Source organism: Pelophylax lessonae (genome assembly GCF_965119305.1).
Source record: "Pelophylax lessonae genome assembly, chromosome: 7".
Classification (NCBI taxonomy): domain Eukaryota; kingdom Metazoa; phylum Chordata; class Amphibia; order Anura; family Ranidae; genus Pelophylax; species Pelophylax lessonae.
Window position 1 is genome coordinate 157,007,034 of NC_138774.1, and position 16,794 is coordinate 157,023,827.

At 47.2% G+C, this 16,794-nt stretch overlaps 1 protein-coding gene across 1 annotated transcript in view; it reads left to right on the forward strand.

Annotated features, from left to right (window-relative positions):
- The window catches only part of SMARCA1 (SNF2 related chromatin remodeling ATPase 1), a 373,846-nt gene that overhangs the window by 248,098 nt on the left and 108,954 nt on the right, over positions 1-16,794 (forward strand). Inside the window, exon 19 of the mRNA XM_082262882.1 lies at positions 1,005-1,127. Coding sequence (XP_082119008.1) covers positions 1,005-1,127 — 123 coding nt within the window. The remainder of the gene's footprint in view (positions 1-1,004; positions 1,128-16,794) is intronic.

Consider the following 16,794-nt stretch of genomic DNA (forward strand, 5'->3'; position numbering starts at 1 on the left):
CTAGAGCAAATGCACTTCAAAGTGCGCTTGCAGTGCACAGTACAAGGTGCGTCTAAAAAGTTCAGTGAATGGTCCAATATCTCAAAACGACAACATGGGCCAGGTGCGCGCGCATGCACATGGAGGGCTACTTGGAGTATCTTGGAGTATCATCCAGTCATGTACAAACAAAAATGCAGTTTTTTTATTTTCCATGCATGTGATTGAGTCATCTTTGCAAAGTTAAATTTTACCTAATTTCTCAGCATAATGTGACATAAAAAGCAGACATACTGATAGACAGAAAGAGTGCATGTTTGGCAGCAGCAGATGAACACTAAAAACCGACTGAACCGTGGCAGAGTGAAGATAAAATGGAGCAATCCTCATCCTTGCCATACACAACATTGTAATTTGGGAACTTTGTGAAATAAAAAACGTATACTATCGTTCAGTTTTTGATGAAGACATTGTTGGTTATGTGATTTATTTACAGTATTTCATAATACTTATTATTTTTTAACCAGGATCTTCCAAAGTTTCTTTCTATCTTTAGTACAGTACTGACAAAGCAAATGAAATGGGGTTATGTTTTAGCACTTTAGGAGCTTCAACTGTGCTACTTTGTTTAAAAAATATGTTATTTGCACAGGTTATAAACATTGGTTTTCATTGTAGCTACAGCAGGTTATTAAAAACACAACAAAAGTGTTTTGTTGTTTGATTTTACAGCAGTTACATTTTATGGTTAGTATGCTTCTTGTTAATGCTCACAGTGTTGTAAATGGGGCTGCTTTGTGTCACAGTTCTAAAATGTTCATACTTCCTTGTCTAGGGTTATTAGCACAAGTTCAGGGTTATTCTTTGTGACAAATGTTTTACTGTGAAAAGTCCATCAATCCTTTTATCAGCTTTCCCTTGCTGCATTTCGGTATTATGTGTTGTAAAAAAAGATTGATATGAATGTGAATGCCTAATAACATTGCCATACCATAGCAAATTCTCATCTTAACTTCTGATTTTAGGTCCCCAGGAATTCAGACCTCCCAAATGCATCTCAGGTACAAAAAGAAGAGCAGAGGAAGATTGATGAGTCTGAGCCGCTCAGCACTGTAGAGTCAGAAGAGAAGGAGACACTTTTAACCCAGGTTTGCAGAGAATATTTCTGTAGTTGTAACAATATAAGAGGCAGCTTATGTTGTAAGCTCATGTTGGCGATTGGGTAATGGTGCACAAAAAATTAAAAGAGGATATACAGTACAGTAGTGGATGTTGCCTTTGATTTTCAGACAGAAAAGCACATTACATATCGTTGATAATACAGCTTCTAGTAATAAATGGCATGTATTGTATTCGAGTAGTAGGATACTTTCTTTGTGGAAGGGGTTGAAATGACCATACACAAGGACTTTTGAGAGATATGAAGTGCAGATCAGAAGATGGCTACGCCTAAGAACCACTGAATGACAGTAGTTCTATACAACAAATAAAGGAAATGTACAAAACTGGCTTATATGCCTTGATAGAACACTAACCTAAACAAAACTATAGTTTATATAAAAAAATGTATTGGTATCAGACACCAATACCTGTATTGTATGTTCCCTCTGCTTGTGTTAAACTAACATATCTCAAATTTAAGCTTGGAGACTTTTACATCTATTTCTACATCTGTTTATGGGTGACTTGATACAAGTCCTCATTTATTTGTATCGTTCTTTTATTTGTAATTAAAATTAGGCATATACTGCCTGATGAAAACATAGAAGGATTGATGAGGTAATGTGGAGAACAAATTCTTAAATCTTTGCGAGCAACAGTGAGTTTGTTAATGCCCTCTAGGGATAGTCCTAATTTAACAGACCCTTTTCTGACAAATCAGGGCAGAATCAGACATTTTATAGATATCCTTAAGCAATGCATTCAAGGCAGAAAGCTTTATATCAGAATTCAAAACAAGCAGCCTAAAGTCAATTTGGAGTCTCTATGGGGACAGCTGCAGTTCCCAACAAACTGATAATAATCAATAGATCATGTTCTGTGAGGGCCTTTATTCTAAAAGGAAAATGCATTTTTAAAGCTTTGGTTATACTGTAAAAAATATAATTCTCTAAAAGTTATTTTTAGTACAAGACTAAGTTGGAACAATTAGTTCACTGAAACTAACACTGCAGTAATGTTAGCTCTCAGTGTTGTTGTTACTACAGAGACACAGCTACTTTGTTAGCAAGCATACAAATAGATGTAAAATACCCCATAAGGAGGAAAGTCTGTGAACTTTTAATGTACCTGTGTTTTCATTAAAAGGATGTACATTGCATAGGCCTCTGTAGCTTTATTTAGAAGTTCAGTCAATAGTGACACAGCTTCTGGGTATTATATGCAGAAGGGAGAGGGGCAATCTTTAGATATCGTCTTTAGGATGTAGGGCTGATACTATCATGCAGGTTCAGTCCCTAAGGGCTGGCTCAACAGAGCACTCCATTCATTTGCAAGCTTGGCTCCACTGAAAGAGGGATAGAACAGGAAGCATAAAGCTGGTGCCGGCTTATTCGAGGGAATAGTAGCAATAGGTTTTTTTTAGCCTATGCATTCAGTAGCACCTTCTAAAAGTGGTCAGCAGGCTCATTGGTTTCCTATAGACATAAGTTCATCACATTCTCGGAAAACGGCCAACTGCCCTATCCTATTTATTGGTTCTTTAGCTTTTTTTTACTGATAAAAAACAAAATGCACAGGCTCCCTATTCTGCCTTACAAGCTCCTTTTTACTCCCCAATGGCTACTACATATTTCTCCGGGTACATTGGAATATGGCTAATATCACCCTTCAGAGGCGTAACTAGAACCTTCAGGGCCCCGGTGCAAGAAACCATGAAGGGACCCCCTGACCCCCGACCAGGGCCTTTCCCACTAATCCCAAGGCCCAAGGGCAGCAGGACCTGGATAGGAGAAGCGGCGAGGGCAACATATAGAGGAATAAATCCAATCCATTTTCCTCCTGCAGCCTCTGAATGCCTATGGGAGGGAGGAGGAGGAGAAGCTGGCTTTTAGCGGCTGCAGGAGTAAAATGGAGGGAATTTGTTCCTCTATATGCTGCCCCCCCCAATCCAGGTATACAAGGGCAACACATGGGTCATTGCAATTGCGACCCCTGTAGTTACGCCCCTGTGATGAGTGGCAGCGGTGGTGGGGGATAGGATCAGTGGCAGCAGTGGTGGTTTGGTGGGGATAGGATTAGTGGCAGCCGTAGTAGTGGGAGGATGAGATGATTGGCAGCTGTGGTGGAGGGGGGATGGAATGGGATGAGTGGCAGTAGTGGTGGGATGGGATGATTGGAAGCAATGGTGGGATGAGTGGCAGTGGTGGTGGGATGGGATGATTGGAAGCGATGATGGGATGAGTGGCAGCGGTGGTGGGGGATGGAATCAGATAAGTGGCAGTGGTGGTGGCATGGATGGGATGAGGGGCAGCGGTGGTGATAGTGGGGGGGATAGGATGACTGGCAGCAGTGAGGTGGGATGGGATTAGTGGCAGTGGTGGTGATGGTGGGGGGGATGGAATGAGTGGTAGCGGTAAGAGGGATATGGGATCAGTGGCAGGGGTTGTGGTTGGGATGAGTGGTAGTGGTTATAGGGGGTGGGATCAGTGGAATGGATGGTGGTTGGGGAATGGGATCAGAGGCAGCAGTAGTGGTGGCATAGGGATCAATAGCAGTAGTGGTGGTGTAGGAGTGATCAATGGCAGCAATGGTGGTGGTGTGGGAGTGATCAGTGGCAGCGGTGGTGCTGGGGGGGAATCAGTGGCAGCAGTGGTGCTGGTGTGGGGATCAGTGGCAGCAGTGGTGGTTGTGTGGGGGTGGGTGGGATCAGTGGCAGCAATGGTGGTGTGGGGGGGATCAGTGGCAGCAGTAGTAATGGTGATGTGGGGGGTCAGTGGCAGCAGTGGTGGTGTGTGTGGGGGGGGGGGTCAGTGGCAGAAGTGGTGGTGTGTGTGGGGGGGGGGTCAGTGGCAGAAGTGGTGGCGGTGTGGGAGGGGGTGGGATCAGTGGCAGCAGTAGTGGTGGTGTGGGAGGGGGTGGCATCTGTGGCAGCAGTAGTGCTGGCGTAGGGTAGGGGGTAGGATCAGTAGCAGGGTTGTGGTTGGGATGAGTGGTAGTGGTTATAGGGGGTGGGATCAGTGGAATGGATGGTGGTTGGGGAATGGGATCAGAGGCAGCAGTAGTGGTGGCATAGGGATCAATAACAGTAGTGGTGGTGTAGGAGTGATCAATGGCAGCAATGGTGGTGGTGTGGGAGTGATCAGTGGCAGCGGTGGTGCTGGAGGGGAATCAGTGGCAGCAGTGGTGCTGGTGTGGGGATCAGTGGCAGCAGTGGTGGTTGTGTGGGGGTGGGTGGGATCAGTGGCAGCAATGGTGGTGTGGGGGGGATCAGTGGCAGCAGTAGTAATGGTGATGTGGGGGGGTCAGTGGCAGCAGTGGTGGTGTGTGTGTGGGGGGGGGGGGTCAGTGGCAGAAGTGCTGGCGTAGGGTAGGGGGTACGATCAGAAGCAGCAGTGCTGGTGGTGCCGGGGGATCAGTGACAGCAGTGGTGGTGGTGTGGGAGTAATCAGTGGGAGCAGTGCTGGTGGTGTGGGAGTGATCAGTGGCAGCAGTGGTGTGGGGGGAATCAGTGGCAGCAGTGGTGCTGCTGTGGGGGGGGGATCAGTGGCAGCAGTGGTGGTGGTATGGGGGGATCAGTGGCAGCAGTGGTGGTGTTATGTGGGGATCAGTGGTGGTTGTGTGTGTGTGGGGGGGGGGGGGGGGTGGTATCGGTGGCAGCAGTTGTGGGGGTGTGGGGGATCAGTGGCAGCAGTGGTGTGGGGGGGGGAATCAGTGACAGCAGTGTTGTGGGGGGGGAGAATCAGTGGCAGCACTGGTGCTGCTGTGGGGGGATCAGTGGCAGCACTGGTGGTAGTATGGGGGGATCAGTGGCAGCAGTGGTGGTGGTATGGGGGGGATCAGTGGCAGCAGTGGTAGTTGTGTGGGGGGGTGGGATCGGTGGCAGCAGTTGTGGTGGTGCGGGAGGGGAATCAGTGATGGCAGTGGTGGTGGTGTGGGAGTAGTGCTGGCGTAGGGTAGGGGGTGGGATCAGTAGCAGCAGTGTTGGTGGTGTGGGAGGGGAATCAGTGATAGCAGTGGTGGTGGTGTGGGAGTAATCAGTGGGAGCAGTGGTGTGGGAGTGATCAGTGGCAGCAGTGGTGTGGAGGGGGGGAATCAGTGGCAGCAGTGGTGCTGCTGTGGGGGGGGGGGATCAGTGGCAGCAGTGGTGGTGGTATGGGGGGATCAGTGGCAGAAGTGGTGGTGGTATGGGGGGATCAGTGGCAGCAGGGGTGGATGTGTGTGTGTGTGGGGGGGGTGGGATCAGTGGCAGCAGTTGTGGGGGTGTGGGGGATGTTGTGGGTGGCATCTGTGGCAGCAGTAGTGCTGGCGTAGGGTAGGGGGTGGGATCAGTAGCAGCAGTGCTGGTGGTGTGGGGGGGATCAGTGAAAGCAGTGGTGGTGGTGTGGGAGTAATCAGTGGGAGCAGTGGTGGTGGTGTGTGAGTGATCAGTGGCAGCAGTGGTGTGGGGGGGAATCAGTGGCAGCAGTGGTGCTGCTGTGGGGGGGATCAGTGGCAGCAGTGGTGGTGGTATGGGGGGGATCAGTGGCAGCAGTGGTGGTTGTGTGGGGGGGGTGGGATCGGTGGCAGCAGTTGTGGGGATGTGGGGGATCAGTGGCAGCAGTGGTGTGGGGGGGGAGAATCAGTGGCAGCAGTGGTGGGGGGGAGAATCAGTGGCAGCAGTGGTGCTGCTGTGGGGGGGATCAGTGGCAGCAGTGGTTGTGGTATGGGGGATCAGTGGCAGCAGTGGTGGTGTTATGGGGGGATCAGTGGTGGTTGTGTGTGGGGGGGGTGGGATCGGTGGCAGCAGTTGTGGGGGTGTGGGGGATCAGTAGTAGCAATGGTGTGGGGGTGGGGGAGAATCAGTGGCAGCAGTGGTGCTGTTGTGGGTGGCATTTGTGGCAGCAGTAGTGCGGGCGTAGGGTAGGGGTGGGGTCAGTAGCAGCAGTGTTGGTGTTGTGGGGGGGCGATCAGTGACAGCAGTGGTGGTGGTGTGGGAGTAATCAGTGGGAGCAGTGGTGTGGGAGTGATCAATGGCAGCAGTGGTGTGGGGGGGGAGGGGAGAATCTGTGGCAGCAGTGGTGTGGGGGGGGGGAGAATCAGTGGCAGCAGTGGTGCTGCTGTGGGGGGGATCAGTGGCAGCAGTGGTGGCGGTATGGGGGGATCAGTGGCGGCAGTGGTGGTGGTATGGGGGGGGGTTAATCGGTGGCAGCAGTTGTGGGGGTGTGGGGGATCAGTGGCAGCAGTGGTGTGGGGGGGGAGAATCAGTGGCAGCAGTGGTGCTGTTGTGGGTGGCATCTGTGGCAGCAGTCGTGCTGGCATAGGGTAGGGGGTGGGATCAGTAGCAGCAGTGCTGGTGGTGTGGGGGGGGTATCAGTGACAGCAGTGGTGGTGGTGTGGGGGTAATCAGTGGGAGCAGTGGTGGTGGTGTGGGAGTAATCAGTGGGAGCAGTGGTGTGGGAGTGATCAGTGGCAGCAGTGGTGTGGGGGGGGGGATCAGTGGCAGCAGTGGTGGTGGTATGGGGGGATCAGTGGCAGCAGTGGTGGTTGTGTGGGGTGGGGGTGGGATCGGTGGCAGCAGTTGTGGGGGTGTGGGGGATCAGTGTCAGCAGTGGTGGGGGTGTGATCAGTGGTAGCAGTTGTGGTGTGGAGGTGGGATCAGTGGCAGCAGCCGTGGTGGTGGGGGGATCAGTGGCAGCAGTGGTGTGGGGGGGGATCAGTGGCAGCAGTGGTGGTGGTGTGGGGGGGTATCGGTTGCAGCACAGTGGGCGGGCGGAGAGCATGGGCGGGGCCGTGAATGCGGGCGGAGAGCATGGGACACCAATGCCCACCAAGCTTTGGAGTGGAAAAAATTCTTTACAGGATGTCTCCAACTTACAAGCTGACCTCAATGCACTGTTTCATTGGGCAACTATGTGACAAATGAGGTTTAATGCTGATAAATGTAAACTTATGCACTTAGGGGCTAGGAATATGCATGCAGCATACATTATAGGGGGAGTAGAACTGGGGGAATCCATAGCGGAGAAGGATCTGGGTGTTCTGGTTGATCCTAAGCTTAATAATAGCATGCAATGCCAAGCTGCATTTTTACAAAGCAAGCAAAGTCCTTTTTGTATTAACCACTTTAGCCCCGGAAGATTTTACCCCCTTGCTGACCAGGGCCTATTTTGCGATTCGGCACTGCGTGACTTTAACAGACAATTGCGCGGTCGCACAATTCTGTACCCCACAAACAGAGCTTTCTTTTGGTGGTATTTGATCACCTGTGCGATTTTTTGATCATGCGCTATAAACAAAAAAAGAGCGACAATTTTGCAAAAATAACAATATTTTTTAAATTTTTTAATATGAAATTCCCCCCAAAAAATGTAAAAATCTAAATTTCTTAACATTTTAGGCCAATTTGTTTTCTGCTACATATGTTTGGTAAAAAAAAAAAATCGCAAAAAGCGTATTTTGATTGGTTTACGCAAAAGTTATTGCGTTTACTAACTAAGGGTAGGATTTTTGCCATTTTTATTGTTTTTTTTTAACGAGTAATGACGGCGATCTGCGATTTTTTTTTTGTGGGACTGCGACATTGCGGCGGACAGATCGGACTCTTGACTGACATTTTTGACACTTTTGGGGGTACCAGTGACATTACTACAGTAATCAGTGCTATACATATGCACTGTTACTGTAAAATGACACTGGGAGGGAAGGGGTTAACTTTATTGGAGAGGGAGGGGTTAAGTGTGTCCCTAGGGGCGTGCTTCTAACTGTGATTGAATGTGGCTGTGTGTGTAACAGCAGAGATCAACAGTCCTACATAGCAGGACCGTATGATCTGTGCTTTTTCACAGGGGAGAATGACAGGCAGCTGTGTTTACATTAGCCGCCTGCCTTTCTCCCTCTCCACCCGACGATCGCGAATGACCGGCGGACATCGGGTCCACCAGTCACACGCGCGGGCTGCTTAGGGAACGAGCGGGGGCGGGAGCGCGCCTCCGGTGGCGCGCACTCGCCCCCTATTGGCTCACAGGCTAGTGACGTACTGGTACGTCACTTTGCCTGTGAGGGGCTGACCGCCGCCGTATATAGTCGGGCGGCAGTTGGCAAGTGGTTAACAGAGGCATGGACTCCAGAGAGAGAGAAATCATTTTGCCCCTTTACAAATCATTAGTAAGACCTCATCTGGCATATACAGTTCAGTTTTGGGCACCAGTTCTTAAAAAAGTTTTTGCGGGGAACTGGAGAAAGGGCAGAGAAGGGCAACCAAACTCAGCTATGAGAAAAGATTAGAGGAACTGTATTTATTCTCTCTTAAAAAGAGGAGATTAAGGGGGGATATGATCAATACATAAGAGGTCCATATAGTGAACTTGGTGTTGAGTTATTCAATTTAAGGTCAACAGAGAGGACAAGGGATCACTCTTTACACCTAGAGGAAAACAGATTTTGTCTCCAAATACGGAAAGGTTTCTTAACCGTAAGAGCTGGGAAAATGTGCAATAGACTCCTTCCAGAGGTGGTTCTGGCTAGCTCACAAGATTGCTTTAAAATAGGCCTGGATTCTTTCCTGGGTGTACATAATATAAATGGTACTAATATTTCTACAGTAGGTAAAGTTGATTCGGGGAATATCAGATTGCCTCTCGGGGGATCAGGAAGGAATTTTTTTCCCCTGGTGTATCAAATTAGATCATGCTTTGCTGGGGTTTTTTCCCCTTCCTCTGAATCAACTGCGGGTATAGGATTGTGTATATGGGATTTTATGGTTGGGTTTTCTTTACTGTTTTTTATTTAGTTTTTTATTGGTTGAGACAGATGGACTTGTGTCTTTTTTCAACTTGACTAACTATGTAACCATGTAACTATGGGCGGGGACTGTGTGCCTGCAAGAGTGCACATGAATTTGCTATCTACCGGGCAGCGGGCCCCCCCTACAGTTGTGGAAAGCCAGGGCCCCGTTCGCAAAAGCGACTGCTGCGGCCCTGGTAGTTCCACCACTGTCACCCTTTGTAATCATTACTCTCCAAATATCAATCAGCACACCTTCCTCACCAAGGTGTATAATCGACGCTTTAGAACACGACATACATTTTGCACACCTTCCTCACCAAGGTGTATAATCGACTCTTTAGAACAGGACTTACATTTCTGATTATATAATATAACTTCTGCGCTTGGTAATGAAAATGTATGAAAAGATTTTTTTTAAATGGTAACACATTGTGTAAAAAAGCGGCTAACACAATATTGTGAAATGAACTATAAAAAACAGTGTAAAAAATAGTGCAGCGCTAAATTAAAACAAAGTCCATATCCAGAGATAGAAATGCAATGTAAATGAATAAGGGGATCTTCTGCTTCAGTGTGATAACCACCACCAGCACCCAACCACAGAGCCTCTTACCAGATAATATACAAAGGTACAAGTGGAGTGTTAAACATTAGGCACAAATTGTAGACAGATTCCTCCAGCAATCCACTGCTGATGCAGACTGAACAGGTGGGGTCCTAGGTGGATTTATTCATTTCTGATTATTGGAGGTAACATGTTATACTCCTCCACTTTGGACAGTGTAAGATGGGGAACAGGCAGCAGGTATAAAGCTCCCTGGCATAAGCAGTCTTACAGGCAAAGATTCCAAATCCAGTGAGGTAGTGACAAACAGTGCAGTGTTTATTGGTGCTATATACAAGTCTATATACAGGTGCTGTACAGTGCTTTAAGAAAAAAACAACAAGGAGAAATAATAACAAAACAAAAACCTAGCCGTGTCTCGGCACTTACTATACAAAATGCAGGCCCTCACTGACAAGCCTACAACTCATTTAGTTCTGTAATTACTAACCAACCTGTATACTTCAGTAAGTTACGGCTGCAACCAGCTGTATATAATCTAAGTCCAACTGTACAGTGTGGAGTAGGAGTGTAATGTATGGTTGATGGGTTTATTATACCTAAGAGGACTTGGTAAGCAGTTCCCCTTCCACCACCTGGATTCTGTTTACATGACCCACGCTCTGTGCTTTCCTCCAATTCGCTTGCAATAGTAATAAGGAAACGGATGTACATGTTTAGCGGAGGGGACCACTGATATCCGTTCTATTGAAGAGAGATCCATTCAGGAGATTTTCCAGTGCCCTTGATTTATACACCATCTGGTAAGAGGCCCATTTAGGGCATATCACAGGGTGGAACTACAGTGGAAATTTCCTCCTTTTCCAACCGGCTTAATTGAGCTTTTTACTCTGCGCCTAACCTTATCCTATCTGGTAAGGAGGAAAGCCTGTCGGTGGTGGGAATCACTGTTTTATAGCACGGGAGACATCACTTGAAGTTGATTTTTTACATTTCACGATACACCTTGGTGAAAACCTCTTAATTGGACTTTATGGACTCTTATTAATTTTTGCACCTATTTGGGTTTTTATATTTTAAGTTTTTTAGTTTTCACTATATCACGGTTATCATGATTGATTGATTGTGTATTTGCATATCATTTGTGTGTTCACCTTTTATGTGTACATACGGTATTCACTCATTAGATTTGTTTAGCGCACCTATTTTTTCAACACTATTTTCACTTGGTATAAGTTCAGGTAGCAGCTTTACTCATACCTAGCACACCCACATTTGTATTCAAAGAAATTCAATACACATCCTGAGTGTGAAACAGTTTGAAGCATGGAACTAGACAAAGTCCGACGTTGCAATCAGGACAACAGTACCTTGTTTCCTTTTCGGACTTTTTTTCCATTGCCATCCTTCTTGGAACAGCAAACGAAGCACATCCTGGTAGGCGCTAACTTTCTTGCGGTTGGCGGTACAAAGTCTACAAAATGACGGCCTGTCAGGCGTTCTGGATTGCCAACGTCAACAGCACGTCGTCCGGGTCTGTTAGCAGATACTGATGGCGTCGGGTGGTTGACAAAAATCTGCTCAGCCACCTTCCAGATAAAGTCAGAATGGACAAGAGGTATGGTAGTGTTTGCTTTATAAAGGATATAGGCGTTCCAAAGGCATTGTTCAAGGAGATGCCTGAAAATCTTTTTGTAATACTTTTTCTGTTGCTTCCGCATCACCGGGTAAAATGTCATTGCCTGATCGGCTCGGTCGACACCTCCCATTGTGTGATTATAGTCGATCACGACTTGCGGCTTCAGCACATCTGTTCCGTGTTTTGTGCGGACCATGGCAGTGGAGGTGCTGTGCACGGTGCTCATGAGACACACATCCTTTTTGTCTCGCCACCGCATTGCCATCATTTTACCCTTTTGAAAGGCAACCATCTCTCCTTTTTAGTTTTTTCTTGCTAAACATTGATGGCATGTCACGCCGGTTTGGCCTAACAGTACCATACCCATCAGTTTTGTTTAGGAGCAAAACTTCATAAAGTTCCGGAGAGGTGTAAAAATTGTCCGTTGTCACGCAATATCCCTGGTTCAGCAATGGGTCCAGCAGTTAAGGGACAGAGGATATGGCCATCCCATAGCCGCTGTACCTGGGATTGAACTTGATACCTTTCCTGGTGTAAATGATAGCATTCCAGATATATCCGGTGGATGATTCACAGAGCATATAAAATTTGATGCCAAACCGCGCTCTTTTGGATGCAATAAATTGTATCCAGCTCAGGCGTCCCTTGTAGGCCATCAGACTTTCGTCCACACTGACATCCCTTTCTGGCACATAGGTCCGCTGGAAGTTGGTGACAATCATTTGGCACACCTCCCAGATTATTTTAAGTTTGGGCGCAGGATGCGTGGCCTCATCAAACTCTTCATTGTTGGCGAAGTGTAAATTCTTCATGATCAGTGAAAAACGATATTCGGACATCACTGTGCCAAAAAATGGAGTGGCAAGCATCTTATTGGTGGTCCAAAACCATTTCTGGAGCGGTTTCCCCACCACCCCCTGAAGGATGATGAGTCCCAGAAACTTCCAGATGTCCTCTTTACTGACCGGTTCCCATTTTCTAGATCTGGAAAATCTGGCATGCAGCGTAGCGGATTGCTGCTCATGGTAGCGGCTGGTTTCTGTGATGATTTTTAGAATTACCTCCTCAGTAAGAAATAATTTCAGGTACGCCAGAGGGTTGTCACTCTCCACATCAACCTTCATCCCAGGAGATCCAGTGAATCGGAATCTTGGGGGCGCTGCCTGGTCCGCATCGCTGTTTAGAGGGCACCAAGTGCGCACATCGCTTAGGTCAGGTGTGGGATCATCGGCGTTGTCACTTTCTGGATCAGTGTCGGTGTCCGTGTCAGATGACAAATCTCCCCACGACTCACTGTCGCTCTGTTCTGCGAGCAGCTCCGTGTCGCTGCCGCTGTCACAGTCGCTCAGCTGATCCAAAAGCGCATATGTAGGACAGCGCTTTTTTGATGCCGTTTTCAAATTATTTTATTTCTCACAAATGACAATGGCAAGGGGCACTGAAAGGGCACTGTGTCTTTTACTAAGGTGATACAGTGTAATCCTCTCAGATTACACTGTATCACCTCCTTTTTATGTGTTTGTGTTGGTGCAACTTTTGAATTTCCCTCCCAGTTCCGCTCCCATGCAGCATTGCTGCTGCAGGGAACGGAACCAGGAAGTCATCATACCGACGGACGAGCGGCGGGGATCTCGGCGGCGATCACAGCAATGGGAGATCATCGCTGGATCGCCAGGAGAAGGTAAGGAACCCCACTGCAGGCTCTGCACATCTACCCCGAGCTTTACTCTGGGATACCGATAGTAGCATGAAAAATCCACCCCGAGTCACGCTCAGGGATACCGCTAAGGGAGTTAAAACAATAGTCAAAATGTGAACTGCACTGAAGGAAATAGAAAAGATTGTATAATATAAAAATAATAAAAAGTAATTTATATATTAAAAAAAAATAAAAATGTTGCTGGATACAGGAAGTGTGAAGGCTGTCAATAGAATACAACATTAGTGACTTAGGAATGTAAAGGGCTAGAAGAACATGGCCTTCTCACGGTTAAAGTCTGTCACTCCTCTTAATATGCCTCTTGTTGGTACAGTAAGGCTGATGATCTGAGTTTTCTTGTTTTTTTTTTCTAAAGCAAAATTTAGAGGCTATTTCTGAGACTATGGCTATTTTTTATTTATTTGTAACTCAGAACTTGAAACTTGAAATTGCCTTTGCAGATTGAAAGCAATCATTTTTCAAGAATTCATCTTATTAAAGATGCACATCCTTTATAATTTAACATCAGACTTCAGATAAAAAGATCCCCCTAATCTAAAGGACTTACACTTTAGAAAAAAAAAAAACACTTGTACACTATGGAAAATTGCAGTTATATTATTAAGAGCTTCTGCAATATTTCCTCCAGAAAGTAATAATTTAGATTTCTTTATAAAAATAAATAAATATAAATGTTTTCTTTGCTACTTTGTTATATATACACTGTTTAAAAAATTAAAGGAAAACTTTTTAATCGGAATATAGCAAGTCAAATAAACTCCTGGAATATTGATCTGCTCAGTTAAGTAGCAGAGGGGGTTGTTAATCAGTTTCAGCTTCTTCGGTGTTAATGAAATTAACAGGTGCACAAGATGGGCAACAATGAGACAACCCCAAAACAGGAATGGTTTTTCAGGTGGAGGCCACCAGCCTTCTTTTTTTCCCTACTCATCTTTTCAGACTGTTTTTTACTCCTTTTGCATTTGGCTAGGGTCAGTGTCACTACTGGTAGCATTAGGTGTTACCTGGACCCTATAGAGGTTGCACAGGCAGTCCAACTCCTCCAGGCTTTCACATCAATACTTGCCATTGCCAGAAGGTTTGCTGGGAATCCCAGCACAGTCTCAGGAGCATGGAGGAGATTCCAGGAGACAGGCAGTTACTCTAGCAGAGCTGGACAGGGCAAAAGAAGGTTCTTAACCCTTCAGCAGGACCAGTATCTGCTCCTATGTGCAAGAAGTTACAGGATGAACACTACCAGAGCCCTACAAAATGACCTCCAGCAGGCCACTGGTGTTAATGTCTCTGACCAAACAATCAGAAACAGACTTTATCAGGGTAGCCTGAGCGCCTGACATCCTCTAGTGGGCCCTGTGCTCACTTCCTGCCACCATTGAGCTTGATTGGCATTTGGCATTGAACACCAGAATTGGCAGGTCTGCCACTGGGCGCCCTGTGCTTTACACAGATGAGAGCAGGTTCACCCAGAGCACATGCATCAGACGTAAAAGGGTCTGGAGAAACCATGAAGAATATTATGCTGCCTGTAACATTGTACAGCATGACCGGTTTGGTGGTGGGTCAGTGATGGTCTGGGGAGGCATATCCATGGAGACACGCACAGACCTCTACAGGCTAGACAATGGCACCCTGACTGCCATTAGGTATCAGGATGAAATCCTTGGATCCATTGTCAGACCCTAAGCTGGTGGAGTGGGTCCTGAGTTCCTCCTGGTGCACGACAATGGCAGGCCTCATGTGGAAGGAGTATGCAGCCAGTTCCTGGAGGATGAAGTTGATATCATTGAATGGCCCCAACACTCGCGTGACCTCTGGGACATTATGTTTCGGTCCATCCGACGCCACCAGGTTGCACTTCAGTCTGTTCAGGAGCTCAGTGATGCCCTGGTCCAGATCTGGGAGGAAATACCCCATGACACCATCCATCGTCTCATTAGGAGCATGCCCCGATGTTGCCAAGCATGCATACAAGCATTTGGGGGCCATAGAAACTACTGAGTACCATTTTGAGTTGCTGCAATGAATTTTCAGAAAATGGACTAGCCTGCTGCATAATTTTTTCACTTTGATTTTTGGGTTGTCTTTGAATTCAGCCCTCTGTAGGTTGATAATCTTCATTTGCATTAAACAATGTGGCATCCTTTCGTTCCGAACACTCCCAGTCCATATCAGTATAGATATCCATCATGATATTTTTTCCCATTGAAATCTGATGTGTTTTCAAAGTGTTCCTTTCATTTTTTTTTGAGCAGTGCATATTAAATAGAAGTACTGTATGTCCCCTTGCAGAAATAAGATTTTTACAAGTAATAATAATTGTGTTTTATGTTATATTGTGTTTATGTACCATTTTTTTCTCTTTCTGATTGGCATTGCCAGTGCTCCATCAATTTACATTTTCAAACCTAGCTCCACTAAGATTTTGTTAAACTGAATTGCCAATAAGGTCCCTTTCACACTTGTGCCACTTGTCCTGCGACTTGTGACTGCAAAGTCAGATGAAAAGTCATACCCTATTATTTCCAATGAGTACCCTTCATATCTGTGCGACTTCAAGTCTCAGTGACTTTAAAGTAGTCTCTGCACTTTGATGCGATTTGAGGTCCATAGACCTCAAGATTACACAGGCATTGCTTCAAGTCGTGTCAAAGTCGCTCGGCTTTCCGGTCGTACAAGTGTAAAAGGGGCCTTCACAGTCCCGTCATGAGGGGGAGGAGCCTGACGGCGTGCACATAGGCTGCGGGGGAGAAGGCTGTCTGCAACATGAAGCCGAGTATCTTGCTCTTTCCCGACCCACCCTCCGACCCGAACCTTGAGTGTTTGATGCCTGACGAGGGTGTGCAGATTACCCGGGCGTTGTGAGCGGTAAACCTCTGGCCCCCTCCGCTTGCCCCCCCCCTTGGTGTCCTCTCGGTGTCCTCAACTATGGTCCGCTAGGCTGCTCAGACCCACCTCGGCAGGTGTCTTCTCTGTCTTCCGGCCGTGTCATCTTGCAGCCGCAGCGGCAGCAGCCGCATCGGCAGCCGCCGCTCCTTCGGATACAGCCGCCGCAGCGGCTTGAGGCGGGAGGTGAGAGGTGGCCTCCGAGGGAGTGAATGTGGGAGCTGTCTTCCCCCTCGTGAACCACCGGAGCACTGAGAGGGAGCAAGGGAGAGAGAGATCCCTCAATACCCCACCATCCCATCCCATCCACCGGTCTCAAGCCTTGAGAAGCCTCGCTAACTTGCCACCTGGAGGTCACAGAACTGTGGAAGACAAGAAAGCAGACAACCCAAAGGAGCTCCAGTAAAAGGACAGACTGCTTAAAACCGTGAGTCAGGGGAATAAACCCCCCCTTCTCTATTTTCTATACTGGCATCCAACTGTTATTGAATGGAGATTAAAGGACTCTTAGAGACTTTCTGAGATAACATATAATAAAACGACCAGTGTCAAAAATGTAAAATATAAGGCTATTATATCCAGGAACGAGTTAGCTCTCTTTTTGTAACCCGCATAATATTTGGCCTTCTTTGCAGCAGCAGCAGCAACAGCCCCTATATATTTCAAACTAGTACATGCTTGTGTCACATGGCACCCTTATAGTTGGAGCACATATATTGCACATGACTTCATATGACTGGCGTATATATGTGTAAAAGTAAAGCAAAGTAAAGGTAAAGCAAGGTGAAGGAACAGAGGATCCAAGGGCGGTATATAAGCGGAAGTCTCTCTCTGCCTTCTAGTTCCTCACACCAATCAGCCATTTACTAACGACCGCCTGTTGACTTTGGCCGGCTTGGCCTGCTGTTTGGGGGTCCTCCCCCCCCTCCCTTTCACTGCGTTGCTTGCTGCTGCCACCGGGTGGATCCGGATGCTGTTGCCTATCCTCAACCACCTGCCATCCCATTCGGGGAGCCAGGGTCTGGAAACACCTCTCCCTTGTCTCCCTTAATACGTTACTATATCATTCCTGCGGAGCTAACA